This window comes from Capricornis sumatraensis, chromosome 7 (assembly GCF_032405125.1).
Source record: "Capricornis sumatraensis isolate serow.1 chromosome 7, serow.2, whole genome shotgun sequence".
Classification (NCBI taxonomy): domain Eukaryota; kingdom Metazoa; phylum Chordata; class Mammalia; order Artiodactyla; family Bovidae; genus Capricornis; species Capricornis sumatraensis.
The window spans coordinates 7,346,360-7,365,785 of NC_091075.1; the positions used below are offsets into that span (position 1 = coordinate 7,346,360).

At 40.4% G+C, this 19,426-nt stretch overlaps 1 protein-coding gene across 3 annotated transcripts in view; it reads left to right on the top strand.

Moving 5' to 3' along the window:
- PRDM5 (PR/SET domain 5) overlaps nucleotides 1-19,426 on the top strand; it is a 262,625-nt gene that overhangs the window by 26,498 nt on the left and 216,701 nt on the right. For all 3 annotated transcript variants that reach the window (XM_068975244.1, XM_068975245.1, XM_068975246.1), the window contains exon 2: nucleotides 3,967-4,050. In XM_068975244.1, coding sequence (XP_068831345.1) covers nucleotides 3,967-4,050 — 84 coding nt within the window. The remainder of the gene's footprint in view (nucleotides 1-3,966; nucleotides 4,051-19,426) is intronic.

Below are 19,426 nucleotides of genomic sequence, written 5' to 3' on the forward strand. Positions count from 1 at the left end.
GAAACTGAAGCTCGGAAGTTTGTTCCTCTCTGTCGGGTCACAGATAATTAGCGGCAGAGCAGGGGTTAGCATTCCAGATCTCTGGAATCCTCAGTGATTTCCTCAGTGAGTAAAGCTTCTGCAGTAAAGCTTGCTTTCACATTCTTGCTAATACTGTTAGTCAAAATGACAGAAAATGGCACACATGCTTCCAGTCATACATTTTTTATTAAAAGTTATCGTCTAGTCTGGTGGGTCCCAAGTTAAATGGATATTTATCTGCCTTGTTTAGAAAAGAGCAAAGAAGCACTGTGTAGTCTCAGCATTGAGCTAGTCAGAGAAGTGAGTTTGACTTGGACGATTTGGTGTTTGCAGGTTGAATTTGTCTTACAATCACATTTTATTTGATCTGCACCGAATTTTGGAAACTTGAAATTCATTGCATATATATATAGAATACTAGTGATTTCATATACAAATTTAAATTGTTCGTTTCAGTAAGATATTCAGTTGGAGTTGGAAGGCTTTTTAAACGTGCCTGTCCCTCCAGCTCCCCTCCTGGCCACTCCCTGCTCTATCCTGTATATATTTTTGTCTGATACTGTGCTGCTTTCCTGCCTCATCTTGTAAGCATTTGGGTTAGTGATTCTTTAGATCACTGGAAGCAAGGAATTCTAGGAAGATTTCTTGAATATAGTCACAGGTTGAAGGTAGTAATAATCAGACACACAAACAGCAAGAAAATGGTAGAGTTGATGGTTTTTTTTTTTGCTGCTAGTATGAGATCTTCAATAGCTAAATCACAAAGTAAAACCAATGATGACAAGTAGTCAGCTAGAAATTTTTGAAATTTTCAAGGAGATGGTTTGAAATGTTGCTTTCCTTCTAGTCATTAATTATGAACCTCACGTTGGGTGTTGAATAGACTCGTGCACCTGTTCAGAAATATCCCCTAGAGAAGGGAATGGCAACCCTCTCCAGTATTGCCTGGGAAATCCCAGGGACAGAGGAGTCCAGTGGGATATGGTCCATGGGGTTGCAAAGAGCAACTGAAAACACACATGCATATATAATTTATATTATGATGAATCCTGTGAAATTTTCCCATATCAAAAATGAGCAAATACTAGCAACTTCATACAGTTCAACCAAAAGAAAAAAGTTACATGATATGGAGTGCGCGCCCTAAATCTTCCTTCCATTGGTACGTTACCCAAGCAAGTTTGAAGCCTGCTGAGGTAGGAGAGGCTTACTCTTAGGTTAGAAGTATCATAGAAAATGGCTAGTGAATAAAGCTGTGTATGCATTAAAATTATGATCATGAGGAAGTGCTGCTTGTGTAGTAGAAATGACAGTGAACAGAGAGAGAACGGGGCTGGATAGCAGGTGCTGGGATTCTTAAGGGAAGGCTAAGAGCGGGTTCAGGAAGTATAAAAATTTCATCAAAAGCTGAATATAAATTGTTTTAATTGTCTTCAGTAACTAAGAGTTAACTATTGATATTTTATAATCTTGCAGCCACAGAAACTCAAGTTTATTTGATCACATCATCCCAGTATACTCCTTAGTGTGCTTTGAAGGCAATTTTACCAAATCCAGAGAGCTAAATATAAATTTATCTCCTCTATCTGAATTTTATGTCAGTGTATTTCAAGTTGAATTGCAGCCCATTGGTGTGTTGTGAAATTAATTTGATTATTTACTTCTGTCAAAACTAGTGTTTTTTCAAAAGTGAAGTAAAATCGAGTAGAAAATATGAAATACATTGTACAGAGTAAGGGCAGTGTTATTTCAAGAAGTTTACATTTTAGTTTTTAAAGTATGTGTTTCTGTGTACAGTTGACTTTTGAACAGCATGGGAGTTAATCCACACATAATGTATAGTTGGCCCTCCACATCTGTGCTTCTTCCACACCTGTGAATTCAACCAACCAGGATGATGTGATTAAAATATCCATGTTTAAGTGGACCCACACAGTTCAAACTGTGCTAAGGGTCAGCTATGTATATGTGAATATACTAGAACAAGATGCAGAATGTATTTCTTGGCTCGAGCGAGAAATTTGAAAGCTGTATTTATTATAGTTTGGTAGTTTGATTTTGTGACAAAGTGATTGCTCACTATTAGTAGCAAAAGCTTTAAACTCACATTCCTGATTCTTATTTTGAATTTTCAAAGCTTAAGAACTTTAATAATCTTACTCGGTCTGCATCTAAGCAGGCGTTTTCCCCCTGATCCCAGTCATTTCCTTGGGTTTCTGTCTCTTTTCGGGGTTTTGAACCCGGCTTAATTGTTCGATACAGTTTCTGTTCCCTCTGGATTTGTGCCGTGGAGAGGGACTGACTGGCACGGGCACGTCTCTTTGGAAAGTGTGTCCTCAGATGATTTTCTTCTGCAGTAGTTGATGAAGGCTAGATATGTGACAAAGTGGAGTGAAAAGTTAAACTATATGTGCATTAATACCAAATCCTCAAATTTATTTCTCAAAAAACATCTTAATACTTGGTTTCTTTCTTCAAGCTTGACTGGAATAGCCAAATAGCAATCTGCCTGTTGGTGTACTTGTTTTTGGTTTATTTAGGATTATAGTTTTGATTTCAGGAGTCTTTCTAGCATTTTCTGCCTCCTAGTTAACATTCAGCAATAGATCATCCAGACTCTGCTGTTACTTGTGACTTCTCAGAACCGCTTTCCTTTATCTGTCAAGTGAGGGCCTGGGTTGTTACTGTTTAGTCGCTAAGTCGTGTCTGACTCTTTGAGACCTCGTGCACGGTAGCCCACAAGGCTCCTCTGACCGTGGGATTCTCCAGCCAAGAATACTGGCATAGGTTGCCATTCCCTTCTCCAGGGGATCTTCCTGACCCAGGGATCGAACTTCGCTGCCTGCATTGGCAGGCAGATTCTTCACCACTGAGCCCCCAGGGAACTGTGTTAGCTAGTTGTACTTCATTTAAGCTTTAACACTTGACTGTTGCCTGGAGTTGGGTTTTCTGTTGTTCATTAAGTCATTTATATTCCTTGAAACACTATTTTGGTGGCTTTTTACCCCCTTAACAGTGTTCATCAGAAGTTCCGCCATGTCCTTATGGAGGGAAGGGTTCTACTGTAGAATAGTCATGGAAGGTTTGGGGGAGGCTCACAAGGACATGTGGGATCCCGTGTCTTCTCTGTACCATGTCTGTGGCGTGCTTGGCTGGACAAGCATGACTCCACTCCCAGTCCCTCCAGCCCCTGCTTGATTGCCTTGTTGTGAAGACAGTTTTGCTCACCATCCACCCTGCCTCACAGATCCCTCCCTGTGGGGGCCACTCCTGGTTTTGCCAGTGGTTCTTACCTGGGAATTTGTCTGTACACAGCTTTCCACATCTTACTCCCAGAGATTCTGATATTAATAAGCTCAGGATTCTGAATTTGAAACAAGCGACCCTGGTGAATGAATCTCTTGATGGTGATTCAAAGCTCGTGCTTGGAGAAGCCCGGGTTCATGGAGTGCCTCCTTGGTTGATTGAAGGATTGGCAGGAGAACTTAAACTTTATTTATGAACAGTCTTTCTTTGAGAGTGGCAAGCCTACTTCTTTTCTGTTCATAATTGGGATGGACTTATGGTTTTTATTGAAATCAGGTGATTTTCTGCCTGATAGGCTTGTCTCTCAAGTCAGGCAAGACTCTGCTTCTCATGGCTGCAGAGGTTTGAAACATTAAAGTGTGATGTTCAGAGTCTTATCAGAATATAAATGTTGAGCAGTTTAACCCTTTTATGTTGGCTCCTGTGTTGTGGTTTCAGGCTGTTTGGCTAAAAATAGACTAAGTTGGATTTTAGATATGTAAATATTTCCTGTTGGGTAAATTATTTAGTATTTTAAATGTGTTTCAATCATTGAGTAGGAAGATTTAGAGAAAAATTTTTCCAGAAGAGAAATAATAATTTATTTTTGTATCTTGATTATTGTACTAATTCATTTTCAATATAATCATTACTACTCAGGGTGAAAAGTTTGGACCATTTGCTGGAGAGAAGAGAATGCCTGAAGATTTGGATGAAAATATGGATTACAGGTTGATGTGGGAGGTGAGGATATGATTTTAAATATTTAAAATGTTTCTCTTTGTACTGTTTAATTCATTTATAAGGTTAAGTTAATAGATATTGATACTAGTTGACTGTTTAAGCATTGAATGTTTTAGTTTTAAGGAATCTGAGTACCTTGAGAGTTTAGCATTTAAAAAAAATTGTTGAAATATATAACTAGATAATTATTCTAGAACTGAATCAGTTTATATACCTCATCATTAAAAATGTTTAATTAATTGATTTATTTGTCTGACCTTGCCAGTTCTTATTTGCAGACTGTGAGGTCTTCTGCCAGTTCTTATTTGCAGCCTGTGAGCTGCGAGGTCTTTGCTCTTTGCTGTGGCGTGCAAGATTTTTTTTAGTTGCTGCGTAGGAACTCTTAGTTGTGCCATATGGGATCTAGTTCCCTGACTAGGGATTGAACCTGGGCCTCCTGCAATGGGAGCCTGCACTGGGAGTCTTAGCTACTGGACTACCAAGAAAGTCACTGAACTTCATCATTAAAAATAAGTCATCCATGAATAAGGATGTTTGGATTTCAAAATAAGCATATTCTTCTTACAGATTTAGAATTTGATTTCTGAAAATTAAATTATATATTTTGTTTAACTTTTATTTCCCAATTGCAGTTCTAATTGCACAGAAACATTTCCGAGCTTTATGTTGGAACAGAAATCCCAGCTTAAAATATACCTTACTTTTAAAAACATATTTAAAGAACTATGACACTGTAGATAGTCTTTTGCTATCTAAAGTCTCTCTAATGCAGGAATTTATATATGCAAATGCACATATGTATATATTATGTATATATTTAGAGAATTTTCATCCTAGCTTATGCCACTTACTTTCATTACTGTTCTTTGCTAATTTTCAGAAAAAGAAGGGCCTAGGGGGTGAAAATAGAAAAATAGAGGTATGGATATTGTTCAACAAAAAGCTGGAAAAGAAAACTCAGTCCCAAGAATTTTATTTGGTGGGTTGCATGAGGAGGGTGGGAGCTGAGGTATGTGTGGATGGGCCTGAGAGAAGTAGGATCGTTAAATCAGAGAGGGATGCAGTGCTGGACCAGAGAACCAGGCATACGATGTCTCTCTGAATGTGCATTTATCAGTTACGGTCACCAGAAAAACAGAGAGGTGTGGGTGGGGGTGTGTTTTCCCCAGGGGATTGGCTCACATGATTGTTGGGGTGGCATGCTGGAGCCTGTAGGCTGGAAACTCAGACGGGAGTTAATACTCCAGTCTTGAGGAAGAACTTCTCGAGCATACCTCAGTTTTGGCAGTTGAGTCCTTTGGTTTGCTCAAAGGCCACACACAGTGTTGACAGTAATCTCCTTTATTTAAAGTCAGCTCACTGTAGATGTTAGCCACATCTGTAAAACACCTTCAGCGAAACCTGAGTTACTATTTGATTAAATAACTGGGTACTGCCATCTGGCCAAATTGACACATAAAACTGTACTATCGGCAAGCAAAACAGATTTTTAAGCATCACCGTATTGCTGAGACTGTTGGATGTAGGGAGTAGGGTTGTTTGAGAAGGAGATTCTTGAAAGATTTCTGAAGTGCAGGTGATGGAAAATGGAAATTTTATAGTCTTTAAGTGGAAAATGTTACAGGTTTACCTTAATTTAATATACTGTTTTAATTGTTTATGTTTATAAACCTAAAAAGATTTCTAACGCCCTTAACTGTTTTTCTGGGCTTCCCTGGTGGCTCAGATGGTACAGTGTCTGCCTGTAATGTGGGAGACCTGGGTTTGATCCCTGCGTTGGGAAGCTCCCCTGGAGAAGGCAATGGCAACCCACTCCAGTATTCTTGCCTGGGAAATTCCATGGATGGAGGAGCCTGGTGGGTTACAGTCCATGGGGTCGCAGAGTCTGACACGACTGAGCGACTTCACTGGGTTTCTGGTTTTCTATAAGGTCTTAACTTTCTTAGCAGTTAATTTTTTTTTACCATAAAAATTTTCAAAAATCAAACATTTATGTGACAAAATAACTTCAATAAGCCATAAATGCTAAAAACATCAATTATTAAAGAGGTCATTAATGACTTTTGATATTTGTTTTATTGTCTCTAAAAGTTTTAATGTCGTGGTCAGGTTAGTATCTTGCACAGTTGGTAATGCTAAGCAGATAATGATTATCATTTTTATTTTGAAGAAGTAGTCTTCCATGTGGGAAACTTAAGGAGGCTGCCAGTGCTACAGCAGACCATCTTTGCATCATGTATTCCTGTGGTTCTATGATATCTTTATTGTCTGTTTTTACGTTTCAATAACACCCAGTTCTCTCACGTTTCTACCCAAAGAGCTATTGATTATAAAATCATTCTGTGTTCAGGTAGTGTTATACTCACGTAATGATTGCTGTTCTCTGTTTTCTTTTACTTTTTATTTTATGCCTGTTTTGATTAAACAATATTTGTGCTTGTGACCCCATTCAGAAGGGTACTGGTGAAGAGTCTCCCGGTGCCCCACAAGCCGTCTCTTCTCACCTAACAGCTTGGATCCCTTTAATCCAGGGTTCACGAGCTTCTGCCTCCTGGACTCCTTCCTTCCGAGTCTGGTCTTCAGGGTGGCTTGTTGCTGGGCTCTGCGCTGTGCTCTTGCACTGCTGGGCAGGGCAGGGGGCTCTCAGTGTTATAGCTTCTTGGGGGAGCATTTGGAAAACAATCAGCACACCATCTGAACTGCAGCAGAGGTTTGCTGCTTGCTAGCTTTAGTTCTGTCCTTATTGTGTTAATGGAGAGAGTGGCTTCCTATCCTTGAGATGCATTCTTCAAGTCCATTTTTGCTGTTTCAGCTTTGGAGCTGCCAGGATTCAGGGGGTGCACAGAGAAAGGATGATGACTGGTTCTACTGCAGTCTTCCCCTCTTGGAACCATTTGAACCCTCTCAAAGGGAGATAGTGAGCCTTCCCTCCTCTGGTGGGTAAATTGGGACCAGTTACTTAAGTCATTTCTAACAGTGGTAAAGAATACGCCTGCCAATGCAGGAGATGCAGGTTCAATCCATGGGTTGGGAAGATTCCCTGGAAACGGGAATGGTAACCCCCTCCAGTATTCTTATGTGGGAAATCCCATGGGCAGAGGAGCCTGGCAGACTGCAGTCTCTGAGTCACAAAAGAGTCAGACACAACTTAGTGACTAAATACACCCAGTAGCTCTAGAGTAACCCACTTGCAGCTCTCAGATGTGTGGTCCTTCTCAAGCCAGTGCTTACCTATGCTGTGGTTATGAGTGGGAACCAGGTAGTGGTGTGGTGTCTGCAAAGCGACGCCATGCAAGAGAGTACATGGCGTGATAGCTCTTTGTCAGTTTATATTTTGGTTATGGTGCCAGCAGTTATGGTGGACAAGGCCAAGGGCCCCTAGGGGTCATTTCACACCAGAAGGCTTGGAGGTACGGGTGAGGATTGTGCTTACTGGTATGCACGAGTCCCTGTTAGTGTGGGCCAGGTGTAGAGGGGCCTGCGGGTTTCAGTGGGGAGCATTGGCTTTGTCTCCTGCAGCCGCCCCTCTCCCTGCTGAGGGGCAGCTTGGTGTTCACTGATGCCCACTGCTCAGGGCATTCACCGGCACCTCAGCCTCCCTTTGTGTTGGCCACCAGGATTTGAGATTGGGGTCTGAAGAGACTGTCTCCTCTGTCCTTAAGTCTCCTTGATACCTCAGGGTTCTCATTTGAAATTAACTGTATTAGCAAAGGAATTCTGGATTTCTGAAGCCTCAGACCATTATAGAGCTTGAAGCTGGAAATCAGTGCTCCATTGTAAATGCTTCTCATTGTTAGTTTGGTGGAATGTGCGCAGTTGTCTGTCTTGTATTCTATTCCTTCCTTAAGTAGAAGTCTTTCTGCATACTTTTTCCCAGGTGGTTTGGAGTCTGAGATACATTTTCTTCTGTTTTCTACCTGCTCAGACTTGGTCTAAGACCAAAATCCACTGGAGTAATGTTGCTAAAACTCTCAATAATCTTTGTTTCTAAATCTCCAGGATCTTCTCTTTTTGTAATATTTTCTTCAGTATTTCAAACTACAGCTTGAATACCTTTTCTCCAGGCACTGTCTCTTATTCTAACGTGTATCTTTAAGTTTTGGTACCTTTATATTGTGTGGGGTTCCCTATTGGCTCAGTGGTAAAGAATCCACAGGAGATGTGGGTTTGATTTCTGGGTCAGGAAGATCCCCTGGAGAAGGAAATGGCCACCCACACCAGTATTCTTGTCTGGGAAAACCCATGGACAGAAGGCGCCTGTTGGGCCACAGTCCATGGGATTGCAGAAGAGTCAGACACACATAGTGACTAAACATAAGCCACCTGTAGATTACAGCACAGGCTGTGCGTTTCATTGCTGCCTGCTCAGTCTGTTCTTCAGGCATTCCACAGTGGCTGTCGATGAATCCACTGTCTTCTTGAAGCCTCCAAATGGCTCTGCTCTGTTGGCAGGGCATCTTCCCTTCTTTTCCTGGAGCATCCTCTTGCATTGTCTGTAAGGGATTTTTTTGTGTGGAAACTGGTCTGGGAAGTTCTCAGAACTTGGCCTTGTTCTGATGTTTCCAGTTGAGTCATTTATTCCCAAACTTTCCATCTATTCTGAGATCAGAGTTCGGAACCCTGTTCCTCTGTCTCCTGCTCGGGATGGGTTTGTTTTCTGCTCAGTCTTTGAACACTTCCACTGAGGTAGGGTGTTCAGTGGTGTGACCTGAGCCAGGTTGAGGCAGGATGCCATGCCCTGGGTTCAGTACTCCTGGACGGTCCCTCTGTGGGCAGACAGTTCTTGCAGTTAGCCATCTATGAACTCACATGCAGAATCCCAAAGAACCAGATAGCAACCGGAGACTCCAGTGAAATATACCCGTCCTGGGTGATGTTCTTATAAAAAAAAAAGTCAAATCTCTTTTACTTAGATTGATTTTTTTTTTTGCTATTGTATCATCTATAATTTAGTAGAAAAATATCTATCTCAACATAAGAACAATAGGAAAAAAACATAACACTGTTTGAACTTTGCTGCTTAAATTGTCATGCTCTTAACCTAAAGGAGCTGGAGTCTTGTAAGGGTTCCAGAGGTAACTCATGGTGGGATACCACGAGTACAGTAAGAATAGCCTGCTTCACCTGCATGAGCCTGACTTAAAGGTGTTTAAACACTTTTACTGTTGTTTACTTTCTGAATCTGTTCCCTTGAAGATTAATGAGGAAAGCTGTATTTTTTACATCTGAAACTGAAAGTGAAAGTGGATCAATTGTGTCCTACTCTTTGCAACCCCATGGACTATAGCCCACCAGGCTCCTCTGTCCATGGGGATTCTCCAGGCAAGAATACTGGAGTGGGTTGCCATGCCCTCCTCCAGAGGATCTTAAGGCTAGGGGAATTACCAGGGCAATTAGTCATTATAGTTTGCTAAATAGCTGCATATTACAAAATGCAGAATATCAAATTATCATAGCTTTATTTATTTTAGTTAGCAGAAATGATTTTGTACCTCTGAGTAAATGTTTTCAAAAATGTAGCTATCAGAATTATAAGATGACAAGATTGGCAGGTGTATTTATAAGAACTGTTGATATCCTACAGTTATAGTAAACTATTATTTCAGAATAAATGTGTATACCAGATGAACTGGGGCCCCTTTTGTAATTGGCCAAATAAATGTAGATTGTTCTTGGAAACTTCTTTCCTAACCTCCATTCTGCGCTTCACTTACATACTGGTGATGCTTACTAAATTAATAACCACTCTGTGGTTCTAACAAAGAAAGAGCAGATAGGAGCCAGGTGAAGACTAAAATTCCCACCTTACTAATGAGGTGTACATGTGGTATATATTACATGAGCATATAATAACTCTTTTAAGTTCATGGCTCCAAAAAGTTGAATTGGTGAATATGACTGGGATCCTCAGTTTGAATGGAGACTTTATACTCTGTTTCTTGAATCTTGCCCTGTGGACCAGAAGTGTACAAAGTGGACTCTTGATACTCTGCTTCTTAAATCTCGGTCTTTGTGGCAAGAGTTGGGCCTGCAGTTTCGATTCTGAATGTATGTGCCATCAGTCCTCTCATGGAGGTTCAGTTTGCAGCACGTCAGAGAGCGTGGGAGAGAGACAGGTGTGCAGCCTGTGGTGAAAGGCATATCCTGAGTCCGATGGTAGGTGTGCTTTCTGCTCAGCAGGGAGCTGGGCATGGGGAGGAGGAACCGTCAGTGTCTTAACAATCAGCTGAAGAGAAGAAAGCATGAAGGAGAGAAGCTCAAAGTACATTTCTGCTCATTTCTCTCTCATGGAGGAAAAAGTGAGGGAATATTTGCTGAGGACACATACACACACGCACAGAATTAGCCTTTCTCTTTTTCTCACACTGAGAAATGACGAGGTTAGAAATTCTTCACAAAGCAGAAATAGGCATGGTAAGTGAAACACGGTAGAAAGAGCAAGGATACCAGGGTCAGGCAATCTGTAGTGTGATTTAGCGCTGAGGATCCAGTAAAGCTTTTGTTTTCTTAGGGTTTATGTTTCAGCAGGGAAAGAGAGACATAAAACACCTTTAATGAGTAATACAAAGAAAGATAGTGATATGGATATAAAGAAAATAAAATAGGGCAAGAAAACTTACTTCATATGAGAACTTGAGCACACTGTTATTACTGCTGAGAACAGCTACAAAAGACAGATTAAATATAAAAGTGATTTGTGTAAGGCCATCGAAGAGCTGTTAAAGACAAGATTCCTAGGGTGACTAAGGCTCCAGAGAGAGGAAAACTTTGAACAGATGAATTGATAATCTATAGCCTTTTTTTCCCCGCCTTGGGGAAGTAGTCAGAGCTTTGCTGATTCTGGGTATGGGCAAGAGGCTGAAAATTCGACCTCAGCCCAAGAAGAGAGTTTGTGTTTGAGTACAGAGTAGCAAGTAGATCTTTGGGCAGTGTTGGAGGGTTGGAGTGACATTATTGCAGACCCAGAGCAACTCAGAAACATTGTTAGTGCCTCCTCAAAACATTTGTAGAATTGTGAAGCTGCATGACAGAACGCTATAAAGTTAAACCATGTATGGTACTTCTAAAAGGCAGTATTCTGCAGTCTCGTGTTGCTGTGGAGGGGCCCTCAGTTGCACATCATACTTTCATTTGGAAGGAAGCACTGTACGATGGTGCTGTAGGGATAGGATCAACTGAGGCTGGCTGAAGTCTGCCTTAACTGCAGCCAGCTTTGAGTCAGCTTACTGCCTTCATAGCTTACAGTGAATAGTTTCCACTTCGTCTGGCAGAGGTTGGGGTGAACCCTATAATATCTGCATTCTCTAATTTTTTTTTTTTTTTTTACTACATAGTGTCCAGCAGTTAATAAAAATGACAAGATGCTAAGAGAGGACCGTATGACTAAAACCACAAGAGTGGCTGGATAACGGAAAGTGACTTAGGAGGATTCAGATATTGATTGGAGTTAGCAAATGAGGACTCTTAAAATAAACGTTATTGGTATGTTCTAGCAAATGGAATGGAGAAGGCACTGGCGACCCACTCCAGTACTCTTGCCTGGAAACTCTTATGGATGGAGGAGCCTGGTGGGGTGCAGTCCATGGGGTCGCTAAGAGTCAGACATGACTGAGTGACTTCACTTTCACTTTTCACTTTCATGCATTGGAGAAGGAAATGGCAATCCACTCCAGTGTTCTTGCCTGGAGAATCCCAGGAACGGGGGAGCCTGGTGGGCTGCCCTCTATAGGGTCGCACAGAGTTGGACACGACTGACGTGACTTAGCAGCTTAGCAGCAGCAAATGGAAGAAAAGATGAAGCAAACAGATGAGAAGATGGAGACTTTTACTAAAAATTGGGAGGTATAAATACCAGGTGGGCTAGACAGAAATATTCAAACTGAAATTGTGAACTCAGTGTTTGAAATAGGTATTAAATATGACACAGCAAAAGACAGGATTAGTGATGAGTAAAAGAAGTCAATAGAAAATATTGAAAATGAAGCACAGAGACTAAAAATAGATATAGGAGAAGTGAGTTAATGTATCTGTAATGTTAGGATCTTTTAGTACATGACAAAGAAGGACAAAGTGAGGAAGATGCAAGTTTGATGTAATAATGGCTGAGGATTTTCCAAAACTTACGCAGGAGAGTTGGGTTCGATCCTTGGGTTGGGAAGATTCCCTGGTTATAAGAATACTGGAGTGGGTTGCCATGTCCTCCTCCAGGGAATTTTCCCAATCCAGGGATCAAACCCAGGTCCTCCTGCATTGCAGGTGGATTCTTTACCACGTGAGCCACCAGGAAACACCCCCCACCAAAAAAAAAAAATTACCTGGTGAATTGAAGAACTCTCTGAGCCTCAAGTACCATCACTGTAATGAAAGCCACACTCGTTAGATATATCTTGGTAAGACTATAGAAAACCAAGACAGTCTTTAAAGCAGGCAGGAAAAATAAAAGAGACATTACTTTCAAAAAAGAAACAGTAATACTGAAAGCTCTCTTTTAACAGAAAAGATAAAAAAAATAATCAACAACCAAAATATGTCTTTAAGAGAACATCACTGCAATCCAGAATTCTATACCCAGTAAAAGTATTTAAAATGAAGGCATAGTTCTCTGGGCCTCTTCAGTTGTGATCGTCTCCCTCATGACTGTGCTTTGGAATTGCCTCACAGCATTAGCCCCAGCATCGTCTTTACTTGCTTTTCAAATGTGGAAACTGAGACGGCTGCCACATTCCACTCAGAGAAAAAAATTTGCTACTCTGAATTCACCAAAGGGAGGCAAAGAACAATAAGAACATTTAAATACACAGGTATTGTTTGAATTTATATTGACAGACTTTACTAACAACAGTGAGAAAATTTTCAGATGGAACTAAAGTATAACAAACGCTGCAGTCTTTTCAAAGGAAGTCGTAATTGATCTCCCAGATGCCAATTTTAGGGGTAACGTTTGTTGACCATGTGCACATAACTCCCCTGCATAGCGATGAGAATGAAGAGATGTCGATTTATTCTCTCAACTGAAGTGACAAAACTTGAAGATACTAAATCATATACTGAACAGGTTTTAATTTTGCCAAAATCCGTGCTTTAAAATATACTGAACAGGTTTTAATTTTGCAAAATCCTTGCTTTAAAATATTTTTTCCAGTATATTTTATCTCATTCAGAGTGGCAATCCATGTTGAGTGTTAACTGAAATCAAATGGGAATCTGGAAAGGACCTGATGAAATGTCTGTGTCAGACACAAAGGAAAGAGGTAGTATCTGGAAGAGGTAGCATGAAGAATCTCAGACCTTCTTCACTTGGTCCACTGATGATTTGGATGCAGGTGGAGGCAAATTAAGAGACTTAATCAAAGATGATATTTGGCCAAATCTGTTGAATTTGTTGATGATAAATTAGAAGAAGCTGAAGTTCATAGTGATGGGGACTTGGAACACTTTGATGAGGAAGAGGAAGGTGGTGAAAGAGAAGATGAAGATGGTGACAGTATGAGGAAGAAAGGTTGTAGAGGAAGATGAGTAATAGAATACTAGTAGACTCCAGCTTTCCTTTTAGTTTTAAATATTTTATATTCTCTTGGTGCAAGTTGCCATCTCCGGTTTTTCCCTTTTATGCTCAGCTGTCTTGTCCTAATAAGGTGTCTTTATTTTTTTGTCTCTTTATTATATGATTGCCCACTTACTTTGTGGGAGACTATCTTGAGCAAAATACAATGGGGAACCATCTCTAAGTATTTTTTATTCAAATTCCCTTTTATTCCTTCTTGTATCAAAAAATGTGATGGTAGTGATGTGAAATTAACACATCACCATGCACTGTGAGGAAGAAGAAAATTTTCTCCCCTTGTTCTGCCAGAAGCTGGAGGGTGTTCATCCTCCTTGTGCTTAAAATTCTTTATTTTTACTTTTTTATAAATTTTATTTTTAAAAAACTTTTAATTTTGTACTGGGATATAGGCAGTTAACACTGTTGTGATAGTTTCAGGTGAAGGGTGAGGAGACTGAGCCATACATTTTACAAGTATCCAGTTCCGTTCAGTTGCTCAGTCATGTCTGACTCTTTGCGACCCCATGAATCGCAGCATGCCAGGCCAATCTGCCCCAAACTCCCCTCCCATCCAGGCTGCCATGTAACATTGAGCAGAGTTCCATGTGCATTACAGTAAGGCCTTGCTGATTATCCATTTTAAAAACAGCAGTGTGTACATGTCTCTCCTAAACTCCCTAACTGTCCCTTCCTGCCATCCTTCCCCTGGCAACTGTAAGTTCATTCTCTTAAGTCTGTGAGTCTCTTTCTGTTTTGCAAGTAAGTTCATTTGTATCATTTCTTTTTAGATTCCACATATAGAGGGTATCATATATTTCTCCTTCTCTGCTTGACCTATTTAATTCAGATTTTTACATCTTTAAAGTGCTCAGAGATTTCCCTGTGACTCTGTAATATGGACGCTTAACATTATCACCATGTAAAATCCCAAAGTGCATCTTTTGCACTTAGTGAAAAAATCGAATAAAATAGAATTATGTCAAGTGAGGAAAGAATGAGTTTGAATTGTTAGGGCATTTGAGCGTTGGTAGGAGAGGAGAGAGAGAATGGGGCAGAAGCAAGTTTGAAAAGATAATAGTATCAGAGTGTGTATTTTCACATTTCCTGTGGTCATGTATGGATGTGAGAGTTGGGCTGTGAAGAAGGCTGAGTGCCAAAGAATTGATGCTTTTGAACTGTGGTGTTGGAGAAGACTCTTGAGAGTCCCTTGGACTGCAAGGAGATCCAACCAGTCCATTCTGAAGGAGAACAGCCCTGGGATTTCTTTGGAAGGAATGATGCTAAAGCTGAAGCTCCAGTACTTTGGCCACCTCATGCGAAGAGTTGACTCATTGGAGAAGAGTCTGATGCTGGGAGGGATTGGGGGCAGGAGAAGGGGATGACCTAGGATGAAATGGCTGGATGGCATCACCGACTCGATGGACGTGAGTCTGAGTGAACTTCGGGAGTTGGTGATGGACAGGGAGGCCTGGCGTGCTGCAATTCATGGGGTCGCAAAGAGTCGGACACAACTGAGCAACTGAACTGAACTGAAGTTTCAGACCTTCCAAATTAGATTCGTTTAATAACTGGTACTGTCAAAAAATTAAAGATATATTCAGGCAGCAAGAGCCAGGAGATCTGCATCAAAAGGAATACTAAAGTGAAGGTAATTCTTCTGGGAGAAGAAAAAGGAATCTTGATGGAGACTTGGAAATCCAGAATAGATTGAACAGCAATAAAGGGTAAATATATGGACAAATAAACATAAATATTGATGGTACCAAACAATTATAGAATTGATTTGTGCATTTGAAAATGTATACAATTTATATAATGGTAAGAACAATTGACTTCCTATTCCAGGATGTCAGAGCCAGACATCCTAGAATGTGAAGTCAAGTGTTAAGAAGCATCACTACGAACAAAGCTGGTGAAAGTGATGGAATTCCAGTTGAGCTATTTCAAATCCTGAAAGATGAAGCTGTGAAAGTGCTGCACTCAATATGCCAGCAAATTTGGACAACTCAGCAGTGACCACAGGACTGGAAAAGGTCAGTTTTCATTCCAATCCCAAAGAAAGGCAATGCTGAAGAATGCTCAAACTACCACACAGTTGTACTCATCTCACACACTTGGAAAGTAATGCTCAAAATTCTCCAAGCCAGGCTTCAACAGTACATGAGCCAGGAAATTCCAGATGTTCAAGCAGGTTTTAGAAAAGGCAGAGGAACCAGAGGTCAAATTGCCAACATCCGTTGGATCATCGAAAAAGCAAGAGAGTTCCAGAAAAACATCTATTTCTGCTTTATTAACTATGCCCAAAGCCTTTGACTGTGTGGATCACAACAGACTGTGGAAAATTCTGAAGGGGATGGGAATACCAGACCACCTGACCTGCTTCTTGAGAAGTCTGTGTGCAGGTCATGAAGCAACAGTTAGAACTGGACATGGAACAACAGACTGGTTCCAAATTGGGAAAGGAGTACGTCAAGGGATATATTGTCACCCTGCTTATTTTACTTCTATGCAGAGTACATCATGAGAAATGCTGGGCTGGAAGAAGCACAAGCTGGAATCAAGATTGCCGAGAGAAATGCCAATAATCTCAGATGTGCAGATGACATCACTCTTATGGCAGAAAGTGAAGAAGAACTAAAGAGCCTCTTGATGAAAGTGAAAGAGGAGAGTGAAAAAGTTGGCTTAAAGCTCCACATTCAGAAAACGAAGATCATGGCATCCAGTCCCATCACTTCATGGCTAATAGATGGGGAAACAGTGGAAACAGTGACTGGCTTTATTTTTCTGGGCTCCAAAATCACTGCAGATGGTGATTGCAGCCATGAGTTAAAAGATGCTTACTCCTTGGAAGGAAAGTTATGACCAACCTAGACAGCATATTAAAAAGCAGAGACATTACTCTTCCAGCAAAAGTCCATCTCCTCAAGGCTGTGTTTTTTCCAGCAATCATGCATGTATGTGAGAGTTGGAGTATAAAAAAAGCTGATCACCAAGGAATTGATACTTTTGAATTGTGGTGTTGGAGAAGACTCTTGAGAGTCCCTTGGACTGCAAGGAGATCCAGCCAGTCCATTCTAAAGGAGATCAGTCCTGAGTGTTCATTGGAAGGACTAATGTTGAAGCTGAAACTCAAATACTTTGGCTACTTGATGCGAAGAGCTGAGTCATTTGAAAAGAGCCTGATGCTGGAAAAGATTGAAGGCAGGAGGAGAAGGGGATGACAGAGGATGAGCTGGTTGGATGGCATAACTGAATCAATGGAGATGAGTTTGAGTAAACTCCAGACATTGCTGATGAACAGGGAGGCCTGGCATGCTGCAGTCCATGGGGTCATGAAGAGTTCGACATGACTGAGCAACTGAATTGAACTGGAGCAATTTGAAAGGTGGGAGGGAAGCTAATGGAATTAAAGAGTTTTGAGGTTCTAGCATTATCAAGTAAATTTATCTAAATTGTGTAAAATAATAGATGATTGTTTTGATAATAAGTTAATAAAGGGAAAATGGGATAATCAAATAATTTTATTAATTATAAGCCAGGAAGTAAGGGAAAAAGAGCTAGGTCATATACAAAGTAAATAACCAAAATTGTATCTATAAATCCAATGCAATCAATAATTATATAAGATTTATGTAGATTAAGTACTAAATACTTCCAGTAAAACACTGTTCTGCCTTGGATCTACAAACCAACCAATGTCCCTTTAACAGACAATTTTAAAATGTAAAGACACAGAAAGCCTAAAATAGAAGCATGGAAAAAGGTATATATTATGCCAGTGCAAATGATAGGAAATCAGGTGTAACTTCACTGGTATTTGACAAAGTGGACTTGAAGGAAAAGGCATTACTAAAAATAAAGATGGTCCATACAAAAAACGATGTGTATGTTTCGAATGTGAAAGCAATCCAAATGGAAGACGTAAGCACATCTTTCTCAAATGCCAGTAGAATAAGTGGAAGGATAAAGCTGCAATGCTAGTTGACCAAATGATGCATGTGAGACACTTTTCAAAATTAACTGTATGCTGAGTCATAAAGCACAAGATGATTGATTTCAAAAGGTGCAGTCTCATTAAAAAATTCTAGCGATTTACTGTTTTTGTGTGTGTGGAATTTGATTCTGAAATTTATGTGAAAATTCAAGGGGTCATGAATTCTCAAGGGAGCCTTACAGTGACAGAACTGGAGGACTTTTAAACATCAAGGTATATTAAAGAGGAATTCTAATTTAATACTGTTATGCTCACACCGGGATAGACAAATAGACGTTATTTCTGACAGAGATGTCATTAACAATATGGTGGGGAAAGGACGGTGTTTTCAATAATAGTGTCAGATAAAAATAACTTTCTTATGGAAGAAGGGTATTTTACCTAAACTCACATCATACATAAAAGAGTCAGTTTAATAGGAGTATAGATGTAAAAGTCATATAAAAAGAGTTAGCCTTTAAAGGAAAATATTGAATACCATTTTCTTAGGTTACTTCCAGTTTTCTGAAATAGTAAACACTGTGAGGGCTTTATTGTTATTTTTCAGTGGCTAAGTCATGTTCGACTCTCTGCGACTCCATGAACTGCGGCATGCCAGGCTTCCCTGTCCTTCATTATCTCCCACAGTTGGCTCACTCATGTCCATTGAGTCGCTATGCTATCAAACCCTCATCCTTTGCCACTCCTGACTCTTCTCGCCCTCAAATCTTTCCCAGCATGAGGGTCTTTTTCAGTGAGTTGCCTTTTTGCATCAGGTGGCCAAAATATTAGAGCTTCAGCATCAGTCCTTGTAATGAATCTTCAGAGCTGATTTCCTTTAAGATTGACTGGTTTGATCTCCTTACTGTCCAAGGGATTCTCAAGAGTCTTCTCCAGCACGATTTGAAGCATCAGTTCTTTGGAGCTCAGCCTTTATGGTCCAACTCTCACATCCGTACATGACTACTGGAAAATTCATAGCTTTGATTATTTGGAACTTTGTCGCCCAGTGATGTCACTGCTTTTGAATATGCTGTCTAGATTTGTAATAGCTTTTCTTCCAGGGAGCAAAAATCTTTTAATTTTCTGGCTGCAGTCACTGTCCACAGTGATTTTTGGAGCCTAAGAAAATAAAATCTGTCACTGTTACCACTTTTTCTCCATTTTATTTGCCATGGGACTGGATGCCATGATCTTAGTTTTCTGAATGTTGAGCTTTAAGCCAACTTTTTCATTCTCTTCTTTCACCTTCGTCAAAAAGCTCTTTGGTTCCTCCTTGCTTTCTGCCATTAGGGTGGTGTCATCTGCATATCTGAGGTTACTGATGTCTCCTGGCAGTCTTGACTCCAGCTTGTGATTCATCCAGCCTGGCATTTCACATGGCAAATAGATGGGGAAACAATGGAAACAGTGACAGACTCTATTTTCTTGGGCTCTGGAATCACTGCAGGTGGTGACTACGCCATGAAATTAAAAGACGCTTGTTCATTGGAAGAAAAGCTATGACAGACCTAGATCGCATATTAAAAAGCAGAGACATCATATTATCAACCAACGTCCATATAATCAGTGCTATTGTTTTTCTAATAGTCATGTATGGGTGTGAGAGTTGGACCATAAAGAAGGCTGAGCGTTGAAGAGTTGATGCTTTTGAACTGTGGCGTTGGAGATGGCTCTTGAGAGTCCCTTGGACCACAAGAAGATCAAACCAGTCAATTATAAAAGGAAATCAATCCTGAATATTCACTGAAAGGACTGATGCTAAAGCTGAAACTCTAATACTTTGGCCACCTGATGCAAAGAGCTGACTCATTAGAAAAGACCCTGATGTTGGGAGAGATTGAAGCCAGGCGGAGAAG